Source organism: Sceloporus occidentalis, unplaced genomic scaffold (assembly GCF_023333645.1).
Source record: "Sceloporus occidentalis isolate IW3139 unplaced genomic scaffold, rSceOcc1.0.p SCAF_16, whole genome shotgun sequence".
NCBI lineage: Eukaryota > Metazoa > Chordata > Lepidosauria > Squamata > Phrynosomatidae > Sceloporus > Sceloporus occidentalis.
This window is the reverse complement of record NW_028316996.1, coordinates 13475277-13499438: the sequence shown is the minus strand read 5'-3', so window position 1 is coordinate 13499438 and position 24162 is coordinate 13475277. Positions and strand designations below refer to the sequence as shown.

The 24162-nt window shown below is 42.1% G+C and overlaps 1 protein-coding gene across 1 annotated transcript in view; it reads left to right on the top strand.

Annotated features, from left to right (window-relative positions):
- The first annotated feature begins 558 nt into the window (after positions 1-558).
- The window catches only part of LOC149303049 (ras GTPase-activating protein 1-like), a 38013-nt gene continuing 14409 nt past the window's right edge, over positions 559-24162 (top strand). The window contains exons 1-10 of the mRNA XM_089481811.1: positions 559-779; positions 17514-17666; positions 18852-18987; positions 19866-19936; positions 20235-20352; positions 20951-20982; positions 21662-21714; positions 22802-22952; positions 23583-23661; positions 23787-23904. Of these exons, the coding sequence (XP_089337937.1) occupies positions 559-779; positions 17514-17666; positions 18852-18987; positions 19866-19936; positions 20235-20352; positions 20951-20982; positions 21662-21714; positions 22802-22952; positions 23583-23661; positions 23787-23904 (1132 nt within the window). The remainder of the gene's footprint in view (positions 780-17513; positions 17667-18851; positions 18988-19865; positions 19937-20234; positions 20353-20950; positions 20983-21661; positions 21715-22801; positions 22953-23582; positions 23662-23786; positions 23905-24162) is intronic.

Genomic DNA, 24162 nt, shown 5'->3' with positions numbered 1-24162 from the left:
TGTCTCATATTTAAAGGATAAGTAACATGGAATTTGGAAAGCTGGTACCAGCCGTTTTTAATCGGCGGGCAGAGCCTGACACGGGAGTCCTCTGCACCCACATTAGTGGGCTGACAGACTAGCCGACTAGCACTACGTAATGTCACAGCAAAGAATGTAGCCCTTGTTCGTAATCTCGTGTTTAAATAAAGTACTTTTAAAAAGTACAGTGTGTTCTATGTACACAGATTCACCCACGCAAAGTTCGGGGACGCGCGCGCTCGTTCACGTACAGCCAACCAGCTGACTCGGAAGATTTTCTCGGATACGTCGCGTGAGGGGCTGGAGCCAGGCGCGTGCGCTCCCCGCCTCCTCACCCTCTCCATACCCAGCTTGGTGTCTCCAGCTGCCTTCAGTCAGAGAGCCGTGGGGAGGCGGCCGGACTACCGGTGACAGGGCAGGGGTGTGTGAGCGGACCGGCTGAGGTGCCCCCTGCTGTGTTGTTTGTGTCCTGATATAAGCTGACGGTGACACGCACCTTCTCCTTCCGCTACCGGTGGAGTGTTTGTGTGTGGCGGGATGTCTACGGCTTCCAGTTCTTTTGGGCCGGTGACAGCGGCCGGGGAGGCGGTGCTGTCCAGGGCTCCTGAGGCCTTTCCTGCCCTGCCTCTCCCTCCGCCGCCGCCCCTTTCCCTCGTGGCTGGGGTGCTGGGCCCAGTAGATGAGGTTGATTCACTGGACGGACCGGAGTATGAAGAGGAGGAGGTGGAAATTCCTCTCAGTGCGCCCCCTACCAACCAGTAAGTGCCCCTCTTGGTTGCTCTGATACCCCAGCCTGACTACTTCGTGTTTTAGCAGTGTGGGATTTGCTATAGTTTGGGTGAAGGAGGTAGTAGGTAAACTATGCTGTGGGCTATACAGTAGGCTGTATTATTGGTGATGTTGCCTATTTGTATTATTTCAGTCCAGCATGGCACCTGTTGGGTGCCCCGCCTTAGTTGCCGCCTTTGCCTTTTCTCCGCCTTAATCCCTGCCCCTGCTGAGCGCCTCCACAATCCCCCACTTGGGCTTTGCCATGGCTGCCGCCCATGCCTGCCACCTTGGCTTCGCTGTTTGCATGATATCCATCTTCAGTCACACAGGTATCTGGTAGGTGTTATAATCCTTCCTCCGGCCAAGTATCCAACCCCCCCTGTCGCGCTCGTCTTACCGTTCGTCAATCAACCCTTTTTGCTCCCCACTTGCTTTGTATTTGTGCCCTACTCCTTTCATTGTGATTTGTGGCACTGATTCCAAGCCTTAATGCAGACGTTTTAAGCTTTTGCCTCGTTTCTTGGAAATACAATGTGCATGATCAGATCTTTTTCCCAGCTGCAGCTCATTGTGTCGCCCAACATGACAGACAAGGAAACACTGTGTTGAGGTTATTGTCTATCCTCGCGTTTCACATCGGAGAAAGCGTTTTATAACTTGTGAAGCACTGCACAAGAAATTTTGTTTGAAAATTTTTTTTTATCTTTTTTTTATTTATTATTTTTGTCGGTTTTATTGATAAATGATGAGTAAGCTAAAGAGGAGTACAGATAAGAGCGCACAGAATCACTTCGCGTAGAATGCCTTGGGTCTCCATTTGGCCAACTATTACATTATACTCCATTTATTTATATATCGCCAGCAGATTCTGTACAGTTCCGAGTTAAACCAGACGTTTCTCCAGTCACCTTCGTATGATGAAGGGACATCGCGTGCCTCACGTAGATAAAGGTGACAGAAAATAACCAATTCACCCATGTGCCTTTGTAGTCTTCATAATACCTTTCGCAATGGTAGCATTATACCATGTAACCCTCACTTTTTGTGCCTGCTAGCAACATGTATACATCTATCTCTGGTACTGGTGTATTATCCGGGCGCCACCTAGTGTATTATTACTACGGTACTTGTGTATTATCCGGGTACCACCTATATATAAGTATAGGTGGTGCCTGGACAAAACACAAGTACCATATTTTATTGTAGTAATATGTCATGCACTGCGTGAATTGCCTTAAACTAGGCATTCATCAATTGCTTGACTGTCTTGAAAAACATTTGTAGATCCCCTTGTTAAAGCGTGAGCAGTGTGTCCGGGCGTCACGAAATCTCTGAAAATTGGCCAGACCTCTCACAGGGGAAATCTCTCCCAACCCATGGCTTTTAAAGTTTAAACAATGAAAGTTTAAAGCCCCAGCAGTGATTTCTGACATGCTTTTTTCTTCGGTTTAATCCGTATTTGATGTATTAGCCATGTACACCACGGTTTTAAGTACTTCCCAGGCCAATAATTATATAAGAGCAAAAAACACGACACAATACAAAAGGAGTAAATGTGGCCAGTGGAAAAAATATGCACACGGAGATGTACAACCAATAAGTGAAAAACCACAAGTGATATACTCCCTGTTCCTCATTCACCCGCCTTCAAGGCATGTAGATATTCAACCCAAGGGTGCAAGAAACTTACAAATACAACATGGAAGTAAAAAAAAAATTAAATTATAGTGTTTAGGACACATAATAGTAAGATATACATTCACAACTTGTCTGTAATTAATCGAGCCTTGAATATGAAGTGTATGGGTGTTCTTAGTAGAGAAACATACGCAGGCACAGCAGTAGTGAAGTATGTAGAAAAGTGACAGGCACTCACGAGATAAAATAAAAAGGCTTATCTGTATATAAATCGGACCGCTCGGCTACAGCAGTATGATCTCCTAAGGTGCGGAAATGGGTGTAGAATTAATTCAGGACATGCTTCTCACAAATAGAATAAAATTGGGTGCCTTTGTGGTATCCCAGTGGATCATCTTCAGACAACGCGTTTTGCTGGCATCTCCACTCAACTTCTTCAGGTCACTTTGCCCATGCAGTGATTGGCTCGATTTATAACATGGATTCCCCCCCCCCCCCATAAAAATTATTTTTTTGAATTCAGACCTCGGATCTGCCGCACAGCTGATTAAGCTTAGAGCCTTGCCATTCACTCCTGCTCTCTCACATTCTCATACTCATTCATTCTCACTCTCATTCACTCTTTCCCTGCCATCCCAGGTGACACTGATGAGAGACTCCTCCTCCGTACCTGAGATAGGGCAGGACTCAAAAGGTTAAAAGGCCCCTCCCCTCCTAGCACCCTCAGTGTTTTTTCCTGCCCTACATCAGGTAGGGAGGACTCGTCTCCCGTTTGTTGTTTTTATTCGGCTCTAGGTTGAGCCGGTTCTCCCTAGGGCTAAGCCCCCTCGGGTGGGGGTATTTTCTGCACCGTAGCCGGATGGCTGGTGCCGCGCTGCCCGGCGCATACTCACCTCGGCTGTGTGGTGGTCCGTCCGGCTTCCTTCCCTCAGCTCCCGCTGTTTTCTCTTCTGCCGGTGCCTTCTGCATTCCTAGACGCCGCGGTCCGGCGTCTCGGCGTTTTTCAAGATGGCGTCTCTGCTTCTTCCGGCTAGGATTGCTAGGCATGTCCGGTAGGCGTTCCTAGCCTCGTTTTCATTCAGATTCAAAATTTTGGCGCCAAATTTGCTGCTGTTGCAGCTTGCAGCCTGGTTTGGAGCTATTTAAGCGGTATGGTGAGTTGAGAATGGATTGTTATATATTTTTCTAACAGTGCTGTTGCATTCTGTCTGATTATGTCTGCTCCAGATAATTCTGAGCCTCCCTCTGTTGAGGAGCGGCCTAAAAAGGCTTTAGCTAAAACTAAGCATGCGCAGTGTTCTGGTTGTCACAGGCCTCTTCAGGATGCTAAGAAAAAGCTCTGTTCTGCCTGTTTAAAGTCCGTGGCGGATTCTGAAGCCTCTGGTGGGAGAGAGTTTTTAGCCTGGCTTAAGGAAGAGATGCAGTCCACCTTTTCTGCCTTTCGTCAGTCAGTTCCTGCTCCTTCCCATCTTCCGGCAGTACGGGAACCATCTCTCCTGGGTTACCAACAGTTCTCTGACTCGGAGCTGGAGGAGTATTCTTCAGAGGAAGGTGAAATCCGGGAGGAAAGCTCCTTTTTGTTCCCGGTGGAAGAAATCGATACTCTCGTTTCTGCTGTTAAGTCTGCCATGAACTTGGAGGATACAGCGACACCTAAGAGGGATCACTTCTTTTCCGGCTTCTCCAAGCAGTCACCTGCTTTTCCTGTGCACCCTGCCTTATCCGACATCATTAAGCAGGAATGGAACCATCCAGAGAGGAGAGTTAACCTGTCCAGGCGGGTGAAACGCCTTTTTCCGTTTGAGGAGGACTTTGCCAAATTTTGTGCAACCCCGCTGGTTGACACCGCGGTGATGAAAGTTTCCAGAAAGACTGCCTTGCCGCTGGAGGATGGCTCTCATTTCTCGGATCTAATGGAAAAGAAGGCTGAAGCGGCCGTTAAGAAATCTTTTGAAGCTTCCACTGCTGCTTTTAAACCTGGCATAGCATCTGCCTCAGTGTCTCGAGCTGTAAAAATCTGGCTGTCACAGATCGAGGAAGACGTTGCAGCAAAGACGCCTAGAGAGACTATCCTCAAGAACATTGCTGCTATCAAGTTGGCTGTGGATTTTCTCTGCGATGCCTCAATTGAAAATGTCAGGATGTCAGCCAGGGCCTCTGCACTTTCGGTGGCGGCCAGACGGGCCTTATGGCTTAAAGCCTGGGGGGCTGACAATGCCTCAAAGAACAGACTGCTTAATATCCCTTTTAAAGGAGGGTCTCTGTTTGGCGAGGAGCTGGAGTCCCTGCTTGAGAAGACGACTGGTGATAAACATTGGATGCCACAACGCAGGACTGCTGCCAGGAGGCGGCAGTCCTTTCGTCCATACTTTCTAGGCCAGTCCAGGGGCTATGGTTCCGGTTTCTCTCGTCCTGCAAGGGAACATGCCTTCCGGGGCAGATTTCATCGTGAAAGGGGTAGACATGACAGGTTCGCCTTCCCCAAAGCGGCCCAGGACCCCAAAGGTTTTGCATGACTCGGCAGGCATCCCGGTGGGAGGAAGACTTCGGCATTTCATAGACTATTGGTTCTTCATCACCCAAGATTCCTGGGTGAGATCCATCATATGCCAGGGTTATCGACTACAGTTCGAGAGCAAGCCTGCAGACCAGTTTTTGATTTCCCACCTTCCTCAGAACCTGGAACAGCGGGGATTCCTGTTGTCTGCCGTCCAACGGTTTGTAGATACAGAAGTCCTTATTCCCGTGCCCCTGCAGGAACAGGGTCAAGGGATTTATTCTCGTGTCTTTTTGGTTCCAAAAACACCAAAGGGGTTTCGTCTCATTATAGACCTGCGTTTCCTGAACCGTCACCTCCGTTTCATAAGGTTCAAGATGGAGACCGTACGATCGGCCCTGGACTCTCTAAACCTTCAAGACTTCATGGTCTCCATAGACCTAAAGGATGCGTATCTTCATGTCCCTATGCACCCCTCCCATCAACGGTTTCTGCGGATAGCTATTCTTTGGGGTTCAAGAATCAGACATTTTCAATTTCAGGCCCTTCCATTTGGACTGTCTCCAGCCCCCAGAGTATTTACAAAACTTGCAGTGGTGGTGGCCCATTTCAGACGCCAGGGCATTTCGGTCATCCCTTACCTGGACGATTGGCTGATTCACACTCATTCAGCAGCTCTCCTTCAGTCTCACCTTTCCCGGGTGGTCCATACGCTTCAGGATCTCGGCTGGATTCTAAATTGGGAAAAGTCCAACTTAGTTCCTGCTCAACAATTGGTGTTCCTCGGCCTTCGCCTGGATTCCTGCGAGGGAAAGGCTTTTCTTCCTTCAAGCAAGACCAGCGGTATTTATTCCCTAACCTGCAAGGTACTTTCTGCGCGCAAGAGTCCACTAAGGCTATGTATGTCTCTTCTCGGCAAGATGACTTCAGCAAGGTATGCAGTTCCCTGGGCCCTGGCTCACATGAGGGTCCTTCAGAACCATATTCTTCATCTGCTGGAGGAGAACCCATTCGCCCTGGACAGACTGGTTTGTCTTCCTCCGCATGTCAAGGCATCCCTCTCCTGGTGGCTCCTGCGAGACACTCTGGCCTCGGGAAGACGATGGGCCTGGTCATCCAAGGAGCTCCTTACCACAGACGCGAGCAGAACAGGCTGGGGAGCCACTTATCGGGACAGCTTTGTTCAAGGTCTCTGGTCGCCTGCCACTCAGCTCCTTCCCTCAAACTGCCTGGAGCTGCTGGCGGTGGAGAATGCCCTACGTCACTGGGAAAAGCGGCTCTTCGGCAAGAACATGCTGCTTCGTTCCGACAATCGGGCGGTGGTCGCCTACATCAACAAGCAGGGTGGTACGAGAAGTCCTCGCCTGCTGCGCCTAGCTCTCAGGATTTCCTTTTGGGCAGAATCACGTTGAATGACTCTTTCCGCGGTTCACCTACAGGGGTCTTTGAATTCCCAAAGCCGACTTTCTGAGCAGGACTTCCGTTCAAAACAACGAATGGGCTTTGCATCCTGCAGCCTTCCACATGATTGTCCAACGGTGGGGAATGCCCGAAATAGATCTTATGGCCTCCAGGGACAATGCTCAAGTTCCAGCATTCTTTTCTCTCAATCCTCAGGACCAGCCACTGGCGGTGGATGCCTTCGCCCAAACTTGGAGTTTCAGCCTCGCCTATGTTTTCCCTCCATTTCCTCTAATATCCAAGGTTCTGCAGAAGATCAAGGCCGACCGGGCGTCTGTTATACTAGTAGCCCCAGACTGGCCCAAACGTGTCTGGTACGCGGGCTTAGTCGCACTCAGCCACGCACCGCCCCTACGGCTCCCGGCTTGGAAAGACCTGCTTCACCAGGGTCAGTTCCTTCATCCAAATCCTGCGGTTTTTCAGCTGACGGCTTGGAGGTTGAACGGAGAATTCTGAGGTCTCGAGGCTTCTCTGAGTCAGTTACGGAAACTCTTCTTCGCAGTCGTAAGAAGGTCACATCCCTCAGATACATTAAAGTGTGGAAGAAGTTTTGTAGCTGGTGTGGATCCAGGAAAATTCATCCTTCAGACAGTTCTCCGGCTGCCATTCTGGAATTTTTACAAATGGGGTTTGACCATGGACTTCAGCCTTCTACCATCAAGGTCCAGATTGCTGCCATCAGTGCTTTACTTGGCTTCAACTTGATTTCTGTTCCAGTCATCAGGCGTTTTTCCAAGGCTATGGTGCGTATTCGTCCTCGCCCTGTCTCTAAGATGGTGCCCTGGGACCTGAACCTGGTCCTTCGCAGGCTCATGTTACCACCTTTTGAGCCTCTTCAATCAGTTTCCCTACACCTGTTGTCTCTGAAGACGGCCTTCCTGGTGGCCATTACCTCTGCGAGGCGTATTAGTGAACTCCAGGCCCTTTCGATAAAGGAACCGTTCCTGCGGGTTTTTCCGGATAAGGTCATCCTCGCTTTGCCCCCAGAATTCTCACCCAAAGTTCAGACGGCTTTTCACAGGGACCAAGAAATTGTGTTGCCTACGTTCTTCTCGTCCCCTCAATCGGCGGAGGAAGAAGCGCTGCATACTTTGGACTTAAAAAGATGTCTTTCAATTTATCTGGAACGTACGCAGCCTCTGCGCAAATCTTCTAGTTTGTTTATAGCCTCTTCTGGTCCCAGTAGAGGTCTTAGCATTTCTAAGCGTACAATGGCAAAATGGATTGTGTCAACTATCAGCTTGGCTTATACCGCAGCTGGCAGGGTTCCCCCTCCCGGGATTCGTGCCCACTCTACCCGCGCAGTTTCCACTTCATGGGCTGAACGATGTCTCGTCTCGCCTGAACACATCTGCAAGACAGCTACGTGGGGAACTCTAAGTACTTTTATACGACATTATAGACTCGATCAGATGGCGCAGGAGGATGCGCTGTTCGGTCGTACGGTTCTTGGGGCTGTTCTTTCCCCCTGAGGTTCTTTGTTTCCCACCCTTCTTCTTTGGTATATCTCTCATCAGTGTCACCTGGGATGGCAGGGAAACATTAAGTTCTACTTACCGAGAGCTTCTTTTCCCTGCCAATCCCTGGTGACACGTTTGGTTCCCTCCCTTCCTTTCAATAAATGTTTTTTGCAGCAGTTCTGTGTTCCTGTGTGGTCTTTGGTATTCACTGAGGGTGCTAGGAGGGGAGGGGCCTTTTAACCTTTTGAGTCCTGCCCTATCTCAGGTACGGAGGAGGAGTCTCTCATCAGTGTCACCAGGGATTGGCAGGGAAAAGAAGCTCTCGGTAAGTAGAACTTAATGTTTCAAGCTCTCAATTTCTCCCTACTTTGACTGCCCCTGTCTTCTTGTTCTTTCTTTCTTAATTTGCGTCTATCGAGTTTAAACTCTTGTTATCCAGGTTTATTCCGCAAAAGGACAGATCCTCCAGGCACACCCTGTCTCCAGATTAGAGGAACGGAATGGAGAAGCAGTCCGTGCCGTGGGTCTGCTCTTTTACGGAAGTGCTCCAAGAGGCCAGAATATTGCAGGCAGCTTTGCAGAAAAAGAGTGGTGCTTCTCTTTTTCCACAAATCCGCGAAATAAGTTTCGCAGTGCTTTGGGAGGGAAATAAATATAAATATATATATATATATATATATATATATATATATATATATATATATATATATAATCTCATCTTGTCATACGTTGAAAGATTAAAACTTGTTTAACCCCTTAATGACAATTGCCGGTTCTGGCACGGCACTGAAAAACAGAACCGGCACGCCTTTAAACGGGTGCAGAAATCGATCTACGTTCGCTTTCTGCACCCAAACGGCGTTGCTGTAATGCCTCGACCTCGAGGCATTCAGCAACGCCACGATCGGCACCAGGGGCCATGTCTGGCCCCTCCCCGGGGCGTCAACAACCGCCATACAATGTATGGACGCCCGTTTTAAAAACGTTTAGGAGGCGATCAACGATCACCTCCTAAACTTAAATGGTGTCGCTGGAATGCCTCGATCAGGAGGCATCCAGCGACACCAAACACTTACCTTTGGATGGACTGTGACCGCTTCGGAGAGCGGTCACAGCCGCAGCTGCCGGTGATCTTCGCCATCCGCAAGATGGCGGCGGCCCGGGAAAAAAACCAATAAAGATGAAAAAGTTCGCTAGACGGTCTCCAGACCCTCTAGAGAACTCTGGCTCCACTTGCAGGTTGAATACAGGTACTACATTCAACCATGCAAGTCAATGGAGCCCAGCTTTCTAATCACAGTGTGATTAGTAAAAATACATTAAAAAATAAAATTAATAATAATTAGAAAAAAATAGTAAAAAAAACAGTAAAATGTAAAAATAATTTCCCACTGTCACTATCAGGGGAACCTTCAAGTTGAAAAAAAATGTTACATCTTTTTTTTAAAAAAAGGCAAAAAAAATAAAATATATAAAAAATATATTTTTGTGAGCAAGTCCTAAAATTAGCACATTAGCTTAAAACAATTCTCGCATGGAAAGAGTTAAAATACTGGCATATTAAATGCCCATGGGGTGTCTACTTTTAAAAAAAAATGTATGATTTGATGGGGTAAATTGAATTGGCCGGGTTCAACAATGTCCCAAATAACACGGGGGGAAGGATGGCCACACATCTAATTTCCAATTAGAAAAATGCACACGTACCAAATGTGGCCTTTTAGTTCCCCCAAAAAATGACAAACCCATGCATGTGGGGTATCACTGCACTCAGGAGATGTTGCTGAACACATATTGGGGTGTCGTGTGACAGCGGCATAAACCAGGAGCTGTAAATTCATACATAAAGTAGGTGTGTGGGGGAAAAATACACACAAAAAAATACTACTGCAAACTTTGAAAAAATTCTGGTGGTAAAATGTGTGCATGCAAAGAGTTAAAATACCAGCATTTAAAATACCCTGGGGTGTCTAGTTTTCAAAAATATATGGCTTTATTGGCCACACTGAAATGGCCCGGCTCAAAGATGTACCAAATAGGGCATGGGCAGTGGATCCCCAAATGCCAAAGTTCAACATTGAAAAATGCGCATGTCCTAAATGTGGCCTGTTTGCCCCCAAACAGCCAGGCAAAATCATTCATGAGAGGTATCGCTGTACTCAGGAGATGTTGCTGAACACATATTGGGGTGTTTTGTGATAGTGACAAATACCAGAACCTTTTAATTCATACCTGAAGTAAAATGTGTGTGGAAAAACAAATGCAAAAAAATGACTACCACAAAGTTTGACAAAGGCTGGTGGTAGATATGGTGCATGGAAAGAGTTAAAATACTAGCATTTGAAATACCCTGGGGTGTCTAGTTTTCAAAAATATATGGCTTTATTGGGCACACTGAAATGGCCCGGCTCAAAGATGTACCAAATAGGGCATGGGCAGTGGATCCCCAAATGCCAAAGTTCAACATTGAAAAATGCGCATGCCCCAAATGTGGCCCCTTTTGCCCCCAAACAGCCAGGCAAAATCATTCATGTGAGGTATCGCTGTACTCAGGAGATGTTGCTGAACACATATTGGGGTGTTTTATGACAGTGATATATACCAGAAGCTGTTTATTCATACCTAAAGTAAAATGTGTGTGAAAAAACAAATGCAAAAAAAATTACTACCATAAAGTTTGACAAAGGCTGATGGTAGAATTAGTGCTTGAAAAGGGTTAAAATTCTAGCATTTGGAATACCCTGGGGTGTCTAGTTTTCAAAAATATATGACTTGATGGGGTAAATTGCATTGGCCGGCTTCAAAGATACCCGAAATGGCACATGGGGGGAAGAATTACCAGATTTGGAAAAAATGGCTTTGAAATAGCAAAACGCTACCTGTACTTTTTGCCCCATAATGTGTAGAAAAAAGAAAAAAAACATAAAAACATTGGGTATTTCTAAACTCAGGACAAATACTAGAATCTATTTAGCAGGTTTTTTTTGTTTAAAAAGTGAGAAAAAGTAATTTTTTTAACAAAAAAACCCGTATTTTATCCTTTTTTTTTTTTTTTTTTTTTTTTTTTATAGTAAATTAGATGATATGATAAAATCATAAAAGCTAAACAGCAATACCGAAAAATTTTAAAATAGCCATTGTCCCACAATATACTGAGTAATAACCCCTATTGTCCTTAAGGGGTTAAAAAAAAATGGCAGAATAATAAAACTTTGATAACAATGCATTTCTTGTTTTTATTTCCAGTTATGCACATTTGAGCCCAGGCTTGCCACACTGCCTCGCAGATATGCCACATACCCCCACATATGCCACATACCCCCACATATGCCACTCTGCCCTCCCCACATATGCCACTCTGCCCTCCCCACATATGCCATAGTGTCCTCATAGACTCGTTCGCAGCACACAGGATTAATCTTCACTGCCCCCAGGATTTAGATTTCCCCTGAGTTTGCCCCCCTTTACCTCTAACTGCACCTTAAGTTAACCCTATTAAATTAAATTAACCCTCAGTCCTCAGCATTAAATTAACCCTAAAGACCCCATTAGCCATAACTCACAGTCTCACTGAATGAAACGGATTATAAAACAAGGGGTATTTTTCAGAGCATTTGCTCATTTTATAATTGATAAAAATCGATAATTGATAATCTTCTGCCGGACAAGTTACAGCACCAGGAGCCTAAAAGTCTGACCAACAGAGTCTACCACTCTCCCCGGTCCCTTCCCCTTCTAACTTACCTTATTTTCGCGGCAGTTCACGGAATTGGAAATCCGCAGGTTCCCCGTCACGGGTTACAGGGCAGTGCGAATGAGCCTATTGATCACCTACAGGGACCTCCTCTGGAGGAAGACCCTGCAGGTGACCAATAGGCTCACTCGCAGGGCCTTTGTAACCCCTGACAACGAACCTATGGATTTCTGCTTCCGTGAACTGCCGCGAAAATAAGGTAAGTTAGAAGGGGAAGGGACCGGGGAGAGTGGAAGACGATCACGAAGATCTTCGTCGTGTGTGTCTTCGTCTTCGCCTATGTTTTACCGCCGCTGTCTTCTCTTCGGCGTGTCTTCGGAACGAACACGAAAACGCACTCTTCGTGTTCGTTTTCATGTTCGCCCGAGGACGAATGCACAAGTCTAATACATAGCACATTTGGAAGGCCATGTCACTTCTAGTATTTACTTTAATATTGAAATGTTATCAGGGAAAGCTTGCAATCCATTAAACATCAGCCAATAAAAGGTATAATCTCTTCCAAAATTGCTTTCCTTTTCTATGGCGAATACAGTACAACGCTATACTTTGTATGACATATTCATAATAAACGACAGACTATACAAAAAAGAGCGAGCCCTATTTGTCCTGTAATTTGTGTCATTACGTTAACTATGGTTCAGCAAAGATATTCTAAAAATGGCAAATAACCTCTGGTCACTTAGTGGAGTAAAACCCCTGGTCATGAAGAGCTTAATGTAGATTCTTCTTTGGTGGGATTGTTTGGGACACTGGAGTTTGAGTTTCTAACACTTTGTTACATGGGTGCTCAGTTTGCTCATGCGTGTTACTTGATGCCTAAACTTCTAGCATTACAGAGGGTGGAGTACTAGAAGCCAGTTCCACCCGTACGACAGCCTGTTTTCAGTCTTGTTAGATCTTGTTTGTATAGCATGTGTGTGTATATGAATATATATGTATCTACATCTATCCAAAATAATCAGAGAGGACGTCACAGAAAGCGCCACGATTTTGCCATAAGTTGAATTCAGGGAAATATGTTGGTGCTTACAGTGATGTCCTTTCCCCGATTGTTCAGAGCTTTTTGCTTAGTTTTCCACCAGTTTGTGTGTGTGTGTGTGGTGGGGTCTGTCCTGATTTTCATGGCTTCATACAACTCACTGAATTTTGCAATGCGTACAAATACGAATTGAAGCCGACTTCCTGGGGTAAAAGTGCCTTTGTATAATTTTTTGGGCGTTTATATTTCTGAATTTTTCAGATTTACCACATCACATCTCTTATGCGTTTTACATTCCATTTTTGGAAGTTACTGTTGGTAAAGTGTTTTAATACAATAAAATACAGTTTTGTGTACAGTTTCCATGTGCTATATGAATAATTATTTGCTGGACTGTCACTTTACCCTGAGCAGCAAGGGCTTTTATATATGTTTTACAGATGTTTGAATGCTTTTGCCGGAATTGAGGCTTTTAAAATTAATGTTGACGGGATGTGGCTTCCACCACAAGCCAATAGAAGTGTTTTTGTGTGTAAACCTCTTTAGTTACTAGCCACAACCACAATGGGCCGCAGTACCTTCCATGAATAAGATATACTCAACTGCATGGCTTTTGGAATGTGATCTGTGAATAAATATGGTGGCTTATCGCAAAGTGAAATACTGGTTAAGAGAAGCTGATTGTCTAAGAATTCCCCATTATTGTATTCTGCTAAATTATCCACAATATTAAAATATATTGCCAAATATCACAATTATTATAGAGTAATATATTAAGTGCCGGCTAGATTTAGCCTCTCGATGTGCTCTGTTCATGGAGATATCCATGGATCGAGATGTTCGTTGTATAAAATAGATTCATGTTTTGTTCTGGTGGGTTGTCAGGAAAGGTATCCCACTATGCCCCCCTCCTGGAGTTTTATTTCTCATTAGTGATTTTAATATTCTCAGCTGCCAACAACACAGGATGGGCTCATCTTAGAACAGCTAAATATTCACTTCCTAAGGTTCCTAGGTATGTATCTGTGCTCTTTTAATAAGAATATAAGGGATGGTTCCGAACTCTTTTCCCGTCTTTATCCTTTTAGCCTTCCTGCCTCTTTCATGAGACATACTAGGATGTAAATCTAATAAGATGGTAGAGAGCGATGGCAAAAGCAATTTCTTTAAGATTTCTCTGTTTATTTATTTATTTATTTTTTGTCCCCCCAATCATGTTTTTATTTTCCTGGCACCTCGGAGTTTTTTTCCCCCCCGAGCCATAGACTAACATACAGTTACAGGCATATGCTAACATCTTATCCTCACAAACACGAACACCTTACAGTAATACACGCATACTAACACCACACACTGTAACAACATACTCTGAAATACACACGCATGCTAATGCCATACTGTAACATAAACACCATACATTCTAGCACTACACTAATACACATACACACAGACACACTAACTGGCTAACACTATACATATATAAAATTAAGCACTCTAACATTATGGGCACATACACAGTCAATCTGGCACTATAATACAGTACAGTACTGACTTACTATACATTTACACATACAGACTCCAGCACCATACATACAAACACACACTACAGTATACAAATACACAGTCTGACTCCAGCATTATCTTCTGCTGTCATGAATCCAGCACCCTATGCTTTCCTGCAGGGGCGCAGTGAGGCTAGTGCCGTGCATTAAGTGACCCCTGCCACACCATACCCCGCAGGAAAGCATAGCGTGCCAGATTCATAATGGCAACTGTGCAAAATACGGGATGCCTGGGGTTTGTTGAGCCCTGGCTTATACTAAGACTTGCATTCCCCCCTCTTTTCCTGCCCCCAACTCTCTGCATTGCAGGTGATGTGTGCCCCGATGTAGTAGTATGAATGTGTGTACTCCCTGCCACCAGCTCCAGCACTGGCTTGTGCTAAAGTTCCAGCATAGTTTCCTGAATGCATGTGAATGAAGTGCCCCCTTTGATTTTAATTAGAGTGCCTTCATCGCATGCTGCTTGCACATGTTCATTAGCAGTGCCGTTCCAGTCAACGGGGGCTGAGCTTACAGCATGTTATGTCATGTATGATGGCAGATAATATTCTTATGGCTGGCCACGGCTACTCCTATTGATTTTAATGGGGAGTCACAATGGGAGTACCAAAGATCATGTCTGAAAAGTATGCTGACTAATGCTCTCAGCTTGAGTGGAGACAGCCAGGGGAGTTCTTAAATGGAAAAGAAGTCTACTTTCACAACTAGAGAATGTCTATACCAATTTGCATGCAGGGAAGTGTACCGGAGTCCAATAAAAAAAAAAAAATGGAGTATCACATGTGTTTTGTGTTAGAAATAGGGCTGGAGCATGGATTCATAGCATTGTGTTATTTTGGAAACTGGTTGCAAATGAAACAAGCCCAGTTAATATATTTAAGGGGTAATATAAAAACAGTGATTAGTTGAAATGTGACATCCTGTCGCCATAGCAACATCTGGTATGCTACTACTGTTATGCTCCTATATTGGTTAAAATGTACATAGTGTATTACAAGTTTTCTTAAACTTTTGATAATTACCACCAAATAACCATCTCTGATGCATTGATTAGATATATTGATGATTATTTTATGCAACATCCGTGGGAATGTAGTACATGTAGACCAAGAGAATACATTGTGATGTTCTAACTTGCTTTGCGGGAGGTCCTCTATCCCTTTCCTAGTCCAGTCATACAATTATCTTACCTCCTTTAAATGCTATAAAATAAAGAAGACTTTTGACATCCATTCATGGCATTTGCTGGTGTCCTTTAAAGTGACACCAAAATATCATGACTGACCACAATAACGGCCTCCAGGACCGCAGATAAATGACATTTATTGCAATCAAATTTGATAAAATAAGATTGATGCCAATACTAATCTACTGTATACGGCACAGTTATGCTCAAGGAAAGAAAACGCATGAGACCTCTGCATGATGGCACCTTACAGACATTGCGCTTTAATGCGTATGATAGCCGTGTTTTGCAAATACATGAGCGGATTGGGGGAAGCTGGGGCAGGCCTCTGACCCCCGTACACACGTGTCGGAAGGGCTGCCATTAATTTCAGTGGCTACATTTTATTCTTACTTGCTGACTTTATAAGAAAAAAACCACCTAAAATCTTTTCGGTATTTAAAGTACGATTAAAACAAGGTTGTAGCAGATTGCAGTAAAAACACATGTCGATGAAGAATAAAAATGCATCAAAGCACTTCCTAATCACAATCGTTGCTAACGTTTCTAATGGCAGTGAGTAATGGATCCGCTCAAAAGGACGACGGTGGGATTCAGCCAAACTCACTGTAGTGATAATGGTTTATTCGGGCAGTATTCAGCAATTAAGTGAAAGAAAAGCATGAACTCGATATCCTCAGGAAACCCCTCACCATACACATTTTCTAAAAAAACAGGATATACGTAGAGGTTGAAATGTTGTAAGTAAAGACAGGGTTTCCAGATTTGAATAACCGCATGTAAAGAATAATTTCCAAAACGAGATTATTTTTAAATATGCAATATTTATGTCCGAACAGAAATCAGAAGCGAGAGGTGTTAAACATATTAGTGTGTGTGTGTGTGTTACAGGATATTGTAGTAGCAGAAAAAACAAGAAGGAATTTCCACTCAACCCACAACACATTACATTCAAAGCCTTGTAATTAGGGCAACACAAATCACAGGAAGCAAGTAGCCATGGCTGCTAAAGTTCTGATGTGGTTCGCATTGATTACTATAGATAGACTTGCCTTGGTGTATCTAGCCCTGCCTGCTATACACCAATGGAGCAGAAGTCACCAGAGTTTATTCATTAATTGGGAGTTTGCAAACAAATTAAAACTATTCAATTAGTCCGTTTCACCGAAGGGCTCACTGCATAGTGAGTGAATTGCATAGTGCAGTCGGTGAATTGAAATGTTAAAAATCCTGGATTTTGGGGTCCCTAGCAGCACTAAACATAGTATCGTATTTGCTCGAATATAAGACAAGGTTTTTTGTTTTTTTTTTAGTGCAAATTCTCTGAAGAATACCCCTCGTTTTATATTCGAGGTCGTTTTTATAATCAGACCTTAAATAGATCCGACTATAAGACTAAGGTCTGGATCCCTCACAGCACTACAGGAGACCTGGATCCTCCTCTCTGGCAGCCGGTGAAAGTCTGAGCGATGCGTGTAGACAACCTCCGCTACTGTCCTTCACTTCCGCCGGGGCTTCTACAGTATGACGGAGCACCAGCGTGACATGACCTTCCGTTGCTCCGTCATAGAAGCTCTGGCCGAAGTGCCGGGTAGCAGTGGAGGTTGTCTACGCACATTGCGCCGATGTTAACCGGCTGCCCCGCTAGAGTCTGGAGCACAGGGGCAAGTCTAGGGATGCATTGATAAGTGGGAGGGGGGAGGTCGTCTTATATTGAGGCTTTTTCTTTTTTTCCATAACTATTCAAATTTGGGGGGGGGGCATCTTATATTCAAGCAAATATTTTTTATCTTTTCGTTTTGAGCACTTATTTATGATTATTCCTAAATGCTATAACTAAAAGGTGTTGATGGCACTTCTGAATTCTTATTTTTCAAAAATAAGCAAGGATACACAAGACCTCTAACAGAATAAATGACATGCAAATAAAAACTCAAAAAAAAGATTTTTAATCCAGGTTGGTGTAGTTACTGTGTGCCATTAAGTAATTTATCATAATTAATATTAAGAATCAATCTTGTAAAGCTATAGCTCGTCAATATAAAATATTTATCCGCATCAGTTTTTAAAGCTGGGTAAGATCTAAAAATTCTTTTGGATGCCGGTTTAAAGAAAGAAATAACTTTTTTTACATTGTGATGCTCAGCTGCATCTTTTAATCACGTTGTTTTATTTTCCTAGGTGGTATCATGGCAAGCTGGACAGAAATATTGCTGAAGAACGCCTTTATCAAGCTGGCAGGACTGGAAGCTATCTTATTAGAGAGAGCGACCGTAGACCTGGGTCATTTGTTCTTTCCTTCCTTAGCAAAACAAATGTTGTCACCCATTTCAGGTAAGTAAATCAGGGGAAAATGAAATGTCGCTCTGTGTTTTTCTTCCTTATAACACGCTCTAATATTTATGAACCTTATATCTAACTATTATCTTCCTCTGTCTACCTCTGTTATCCCCTTTCTTTTGAAAACATCAAACCTGTTCTTTTTCATCCAGTCCTCCTCTCTTTCCTCCTGATTCACCGTGATCTCTGTTTATTGCAGTCTGTATTCTCCTGTCTCTCCTAGACCTCTGAGCCTCCTTTGTATTTCCCCCCAAGGCCTTGTCTCTGTTTTACTTTGTTCTGTCCCAGTCTCTCACTTTCTAAGTCCTCCTTCATACACTCTCTCAATAATAAATATTGCATTTATGTGTGTGTGTGTGAAGTCTCCCCATGTGATAAAATATTATATTGAATAAAAAATTAATAAATATACACTTCCCGAATATATGGCTGCTTAACTCCTCCGTATTCCACCAATACATTCAACAATCAACAAAACGACCAACCAAAGGCCGTGTAAATAACACAAAGCAAACTTATAAAGTGTAGTTGTGCACTCAAAGGAGCCGGATAATAAATGCACATATTCCTGGAAACGTGAACTGGGCGTGTTTGCACATTTTCTATCAATGTGCCACCATATCTTGCGAGTGACCTTTAAGCACTGTGCAGAATTGTATTAATTTCCAGTATATTGCGCCATTGCTTGCCATCTCCATGAAAGTTTTCATTTATTAAAGAAGAGCCATGGTATCCAGTTACTGAAGTTATATTATCCTGTTCCTTTGTGAGTGCACAATTACATGTTTTAAATTTGTTTTGGGTTATTTATACAGAGTATTTTTTTCTTTAATTCCCATGTACTGTTGTTTTTTTGTATATATATATATATATATATATATATATATATATATATATATATATCCCATGTATATCTCACACATATACTCCTGTGGATTACATTGGGCTACATGCAGACATCAAGGGATTGAACTGCTGCATATTTCACTGATCAAGAAATGGGAGCTGATTTTGCTGTCCTGTACGAGTAATCTATCGTTGCCAAAATGGCTAGATGGTAGTGAGAGCGGCTTAAATAAGCTCAGCCTGTTTTACAAGATGGTTTCCTTTTAAGAATCTCATTTCAATCACATTGTTCTTTTGTCCCTGAAATAACTGATCGTTTTTTTTCCCTTGTAGGATAATAGCAATGTGTGGGGACTTCTATATCGGAGGACGAAGGTTTTCATCCCTGTCAGATCTCATAGGATACTATAGTCATGTGTCTTGTTTGCTTAAAGAGGAAAGGCTTCTTTTTCCTGTTGCACCTCCAGAGGTACGTTTTTAAATGAATGTATGTCTGTGCGTTTATCTGTAATGTATATAATTGTAAACGTACACATTTTCACACCAGTATTATTTTGGAAATTGAGTGTTTCAGTGGCAAGTAATTGAGTAAATGTTTGGATTGTTACTTTAAATGGGGATATATATTTTGGTAACCCTCTGGTACTATAGGCAGTGATGGAAGTCATCTGGAACTTCCACTGAATTATTTAGTGACAGTATGAGTGTTGTGATGGCCCTCACTAGTAGTTCTATGCCAGATATTTCTTGGGATTTGAGAAAATGTCATTCTGATTGTATGCTGAACATAGTAGAGCAGCATTTGGCCAAAACGTATCTCCTGCCTTCAGCTCCAGCGCTAACCTGCAAGAAAATGCCTGTGGGAACTAATGGAACCCCCTAAGGTGCATCTACAGAAAGCCCTCCTATTGGCACAAAATGAAGCTCTGGTGCTACAGTGGCTTCAAAAGTTGCCTCTATATTACATTTTTTTAACCAAGTCTTGAATGCAAATTGAAGTAAAAAAAAATAGCAACCATCTTGGCTGTTTTAGGAAAGAGATGCAGCCATATCGATCAATAAAAGGTAACCCCCAAAGTTAGGTGGCAACAATAGAATTTGAAGAGCCGTGGCTCCTGGCATTTGTTCATTAAGGATTTGTTTTAGTTCAGAAACTCTAAGGTAACCAAGCCGCCCTTTTTGTTCCGTTTTCAGCTATTGACATTGTAATATTGGTAATGAAGTCTGGAACTTGAAATAGACTGTAGGAATTAAGGGAACTTTGTTTTACGTGATTACAATATAATTGCAGGCATCCTGTATAAGCTGCACATATAACCGATATTTATCATGACCGTTACGTTTCAGCCTGTGGAAGACAGACGAAGAGTACGGGCCATTCTTCCGTATACTAAAGTGCCAGATACAGATGAAATAAGGTAGTTGTCATTTTATGTTGTTACTTCTAACATGCTTCATTCTTCATATGTTTTATCACGTGACAAAAAGTGTGGAGGGTGATGCAGCGAGCATGTTGAGTTTACAGTCTAAAGGATCGCATAATTACGTTAGATTAATTTGTTAAATATTACCTTCCTAGCCTGCCACCTCTTCCTTATTACTAGAAACTATTATGTTTTCGTAACTGGAAGCAAAAAATAAGTATAACTTTAAAAGGCGCCTTATATTTTCTTAAAATGCACTTTGTATAAAATGTACAATTTTTTTTTCTTGCAGCTTCCTGAAGGGAGACATGTTTATCGTCCATAACGAGTTAGAGGATGGCTGGATGTGGGTCACTAATCTCCGTACCAATGAACAGGGACTTATAGTTGAAGACTTGGTGAAGGAAGTGGTTAGTAAACATTTTGGCATCTCACTCTGAAACAAAACTGCTCCGTAGATGAAGAAGAAGAAGAAGAAGAAGAAAAATAGCCAAGAAATGTTACCTGAAATGTTGGTGATTGGTGAAGCGTGATGATTTATACATAACGAAGCATTGAAGCATCTCACATTTGTTTTCCAACAGCAAGCTTCCTCAAACTTTTTGTAGTATGTTCTAAGGGCTGTATCAGCCATTTTTCTGTGTTGTTTAGGGATACGTAGTATTGGCTAGGAACGCCTTATTTAACAGTTTTATTTCTAAGTTGCCAGTCTTCGTCTAGTGAATGTTAATGAGTTCTTAACAATAAAGTTGTCCTTTTTTGAAATGTAGATACATATTTGGCTTGACTAAACAGATATCAACATTAAAGATCTATGGATTAAATTATGTCTTCTACATTAAGAATAAGCTACATGTAGATCTGTAGATGTCGTTGAGTTACTTGTTGATTACATGTGTTCTGCGGTTTTTATTTAAAAAATATTTGGATTTGTTTGAAAGGAGGCTTAATATCCTTTCCAGTCTGTAAAAATGTTTTTAATCTCACATCTCTTTTTCGTATTAATAGGGTAGAGAAGAAGATCCACATGAAGGCAAAATGTGAGTTGTGCAGAAAGCATTTTTATTAGTATACAGCTCTGTATCTGTCCTCATACAAGAGTGCTTTCAAGGATCGTAATCATGCCAGGGTTTGTCTCATATAAATGTAATCAATCGGATAATGAATGCTCCAACAATTCAAATTGGCTTTGGCCACATGCGCGTGGTGGTCTGGGTCAGGTGAAAGGGGATCTAGGTAATCTTCCAGTATTTAATGTTTTCCTCCTTGTACATACACAGGCCTATTTTCAATAACTGGCCTGGCTCCTTAAGCAATTAATAATAAAAATGAGAAATTTGTAGTCCTGTGGGACTAAAATGCGCAGTTGTGAGACCCTGCATAGCTCTAATTTTAGACGTCTTAACATAGTTGATGTGAGGTGTCTTGTTTTCAATCTCACGTATTTAACAATGCATTGTGTGGGGTCATCTTCCCAGGACTGGCTCATTATACTGCATAGTGAGTCTTATTGACACAACTCACAGTGAATAAACACCCGTTTCAAGATAAAATGCACAATGGCATCTGTGAGACCCTGTTCACCCTGGCGTGTAACCCACATATCTCCATTCAAGAATTTCTAATGAACAGTCAGGATTTTATTTTATTATCATTGCATTACTTAAAGTTTCTGCTGCTTCTGGTTTTCTAAATCTTTTTTTCTGTATCTGTGCCTAGATGGTTCCACGGGAAGATCTCTAAGCAGGAAGCCTATAATCTTCTGATGACGGGTAAAGCGTGATATCTTCTTTCTGGGTTTCTAGTTTGTGTTGTGCAAGAAATTGTTCAGTTCTAAACATTATTCTGTGACATCTCAATACACGTAATGAAGACTTTAAATGTTATTTAAATGGGAATGGGATTTCCTTGCTTGTAAATGCTTGTATTAAAATAGGTTGCAGATTAAAACCATGGCATTCTTTTGATTGTGTTTTAGGATCCTCGTCTGCTCAGTAGTAGTAATCTTCAAGTTATTCTCTGGAGAATCAATAGTTTAGTTCATGTGCATGTTATTATATAGTGCTTTGAAATGCTGCAGGGCTGTACAGTGTTCAGTTTTGATGCATGGTTTGTGGCCGGTATATCACACATTGATATGTTTTATATAAAGGGAATTCTGGAAACCTGTGATGAAGTCTGAAATCCTGTTATTTTGTTTAGCAGTGTCTAATAATACATTTAATAAACATTTTCTGTTTAGTTGATTAATCAATTCTGCAGGATGCCCCGAATGTATCTAGTACTTGAATACTCATCTTTATTTGGATAAGAAAAGACTGAATGTTTATATAATGTTATAATATTATCACAAAACAAAGGTGGTCAAGTAAGTTAGGAAAAGAAAACTTCCAGGAGCTAAGTAGCTATGCTTCCTAAATTTTTATTTTTGTGCAGCATCATTTCAAAATCCTTTCTCATTCATGCGCATACAATTTAAGCGATACAGTTGTCCCTCCCCATTAATCATACAAATGTCACAAAATGACACAATTGTGTGTGTGTGTTTTGATGCTCCAAACTGCATCATACATGTAACACAAAATAATTGTGCCTCCTATAGCTAAACATGGAATAACACATGGCTATTTCAATAGAAGCTGGTGTGGGGGGGCAATATATGTTAAATTCTTGTTTTTATTTATATTTTGTAATATTGTGTTAAGAAAATAGGCAAATGTATAGAGGAAAAAAAATGTCCTCTCTCTCTCTCTCTCTCTCTCCAAATTGCCTGTTACAATTTCTAAATCTGCTGGATGTGTTTTGACATATTGTATACTATTGTTTGAAATATAATTCATGTAATGCATATTTTTGTAGTTGGACAAATTAGCAGCTTTCTGGTGAGACCATCTGACAACACTCCTGGTGATTATTCGCTTTATTTTCGTACCAATGAAAACATCCAGCGGTTTAAGATCAGTCCAACGCCAAACAATCAATTTGTGATGGGAGGTCGGTACTATAACAGGTAACATCTCAGTATATTGTTACTTGGTTTCTCGATAATATGAACTAAGCGAGCACAACATTCACCCAAACCTGCTGAGTATCTTCAAACAACCATTCTGTGTCATATAACATCATTGCATCTGTAAAAACCACTTTAATCAGCCGTTACTGTCCTGGAATAGGGTAGTTAAAGGCCATACAACAGGGAATAGCCTTAAATCCGAACCCAGACAAGCGAAGAGGCGTTTCAGTTCAAGCTTGCATGTCTCCTCTCCCAATGAGCATTGCCTTGTAGTTGGTATAATATTTTACAGATATTGTAGAATATCTGGATCATCTTTGTGGATGTAACGTGATTTCAAATAGTGTTTCAACAGTAAAGTAGATATGCGAGAGTGAATCAATAGTTTATTATACCAAAATCGAATTACAAAACATTTAATATCTTCCTATATTCTGTTCCAAAATTGCATATGCATTTTGAAGATCAAGCTCTCTTATAATGCGGTGTGTATGCGTGCGGGTTTTATCCTAAAACAGGAACAGCTTTGTACTATATATGGGTGTAAATAAATATATGCATCTATTTTATAAATATTGTATTATATAAAAGTATTTTGGACCCTGAAAACTTCCTGCTTTCCAACAGAATTGATGACATCATTGAGCATTATAGAAAAGAACAAATTGTGGAAGGCTATAATCTAAAGGATCCCGTCCCTGTTCAGGTAAGATACATATATATGACCCTAATTAAACATGGTATGGATGTAATATTAAGTGAAAGATCCTTTACTTGCAAGCAGCTGTATTGAAATACTGACAGTAATATTGTTTGTAATTTACTTATCAGCATCAAGAACAAGTATTGAATGATTTGGATGGCAAAGAAATCTACAATACAATCAGGCGTAAAACAAAGGATGCTTTTTACAAAAACATTGTCAAAAAAGGATATCTTCTGAAGAAGAGTAAGATTCATTTTTTATTTTTCCATATATTTTCATGTCAAGTATTTATAGTCTTCATTTGGAAGCTTTTATGGCAGCTGTACATGACAGTAACTTTTATTTACTGCGCATTGTCTCCTTATACATCCTAAAGATTGTTGATTTGTCCCTTATTAAAATGCGTATTGGTATGGTGTGTACAGCTAGTCTATTGATTTCGATAAGTCCGTCCCAGACAGCTTGTGACACACTACAGTCCTTTTTTGAATGTTTTATACC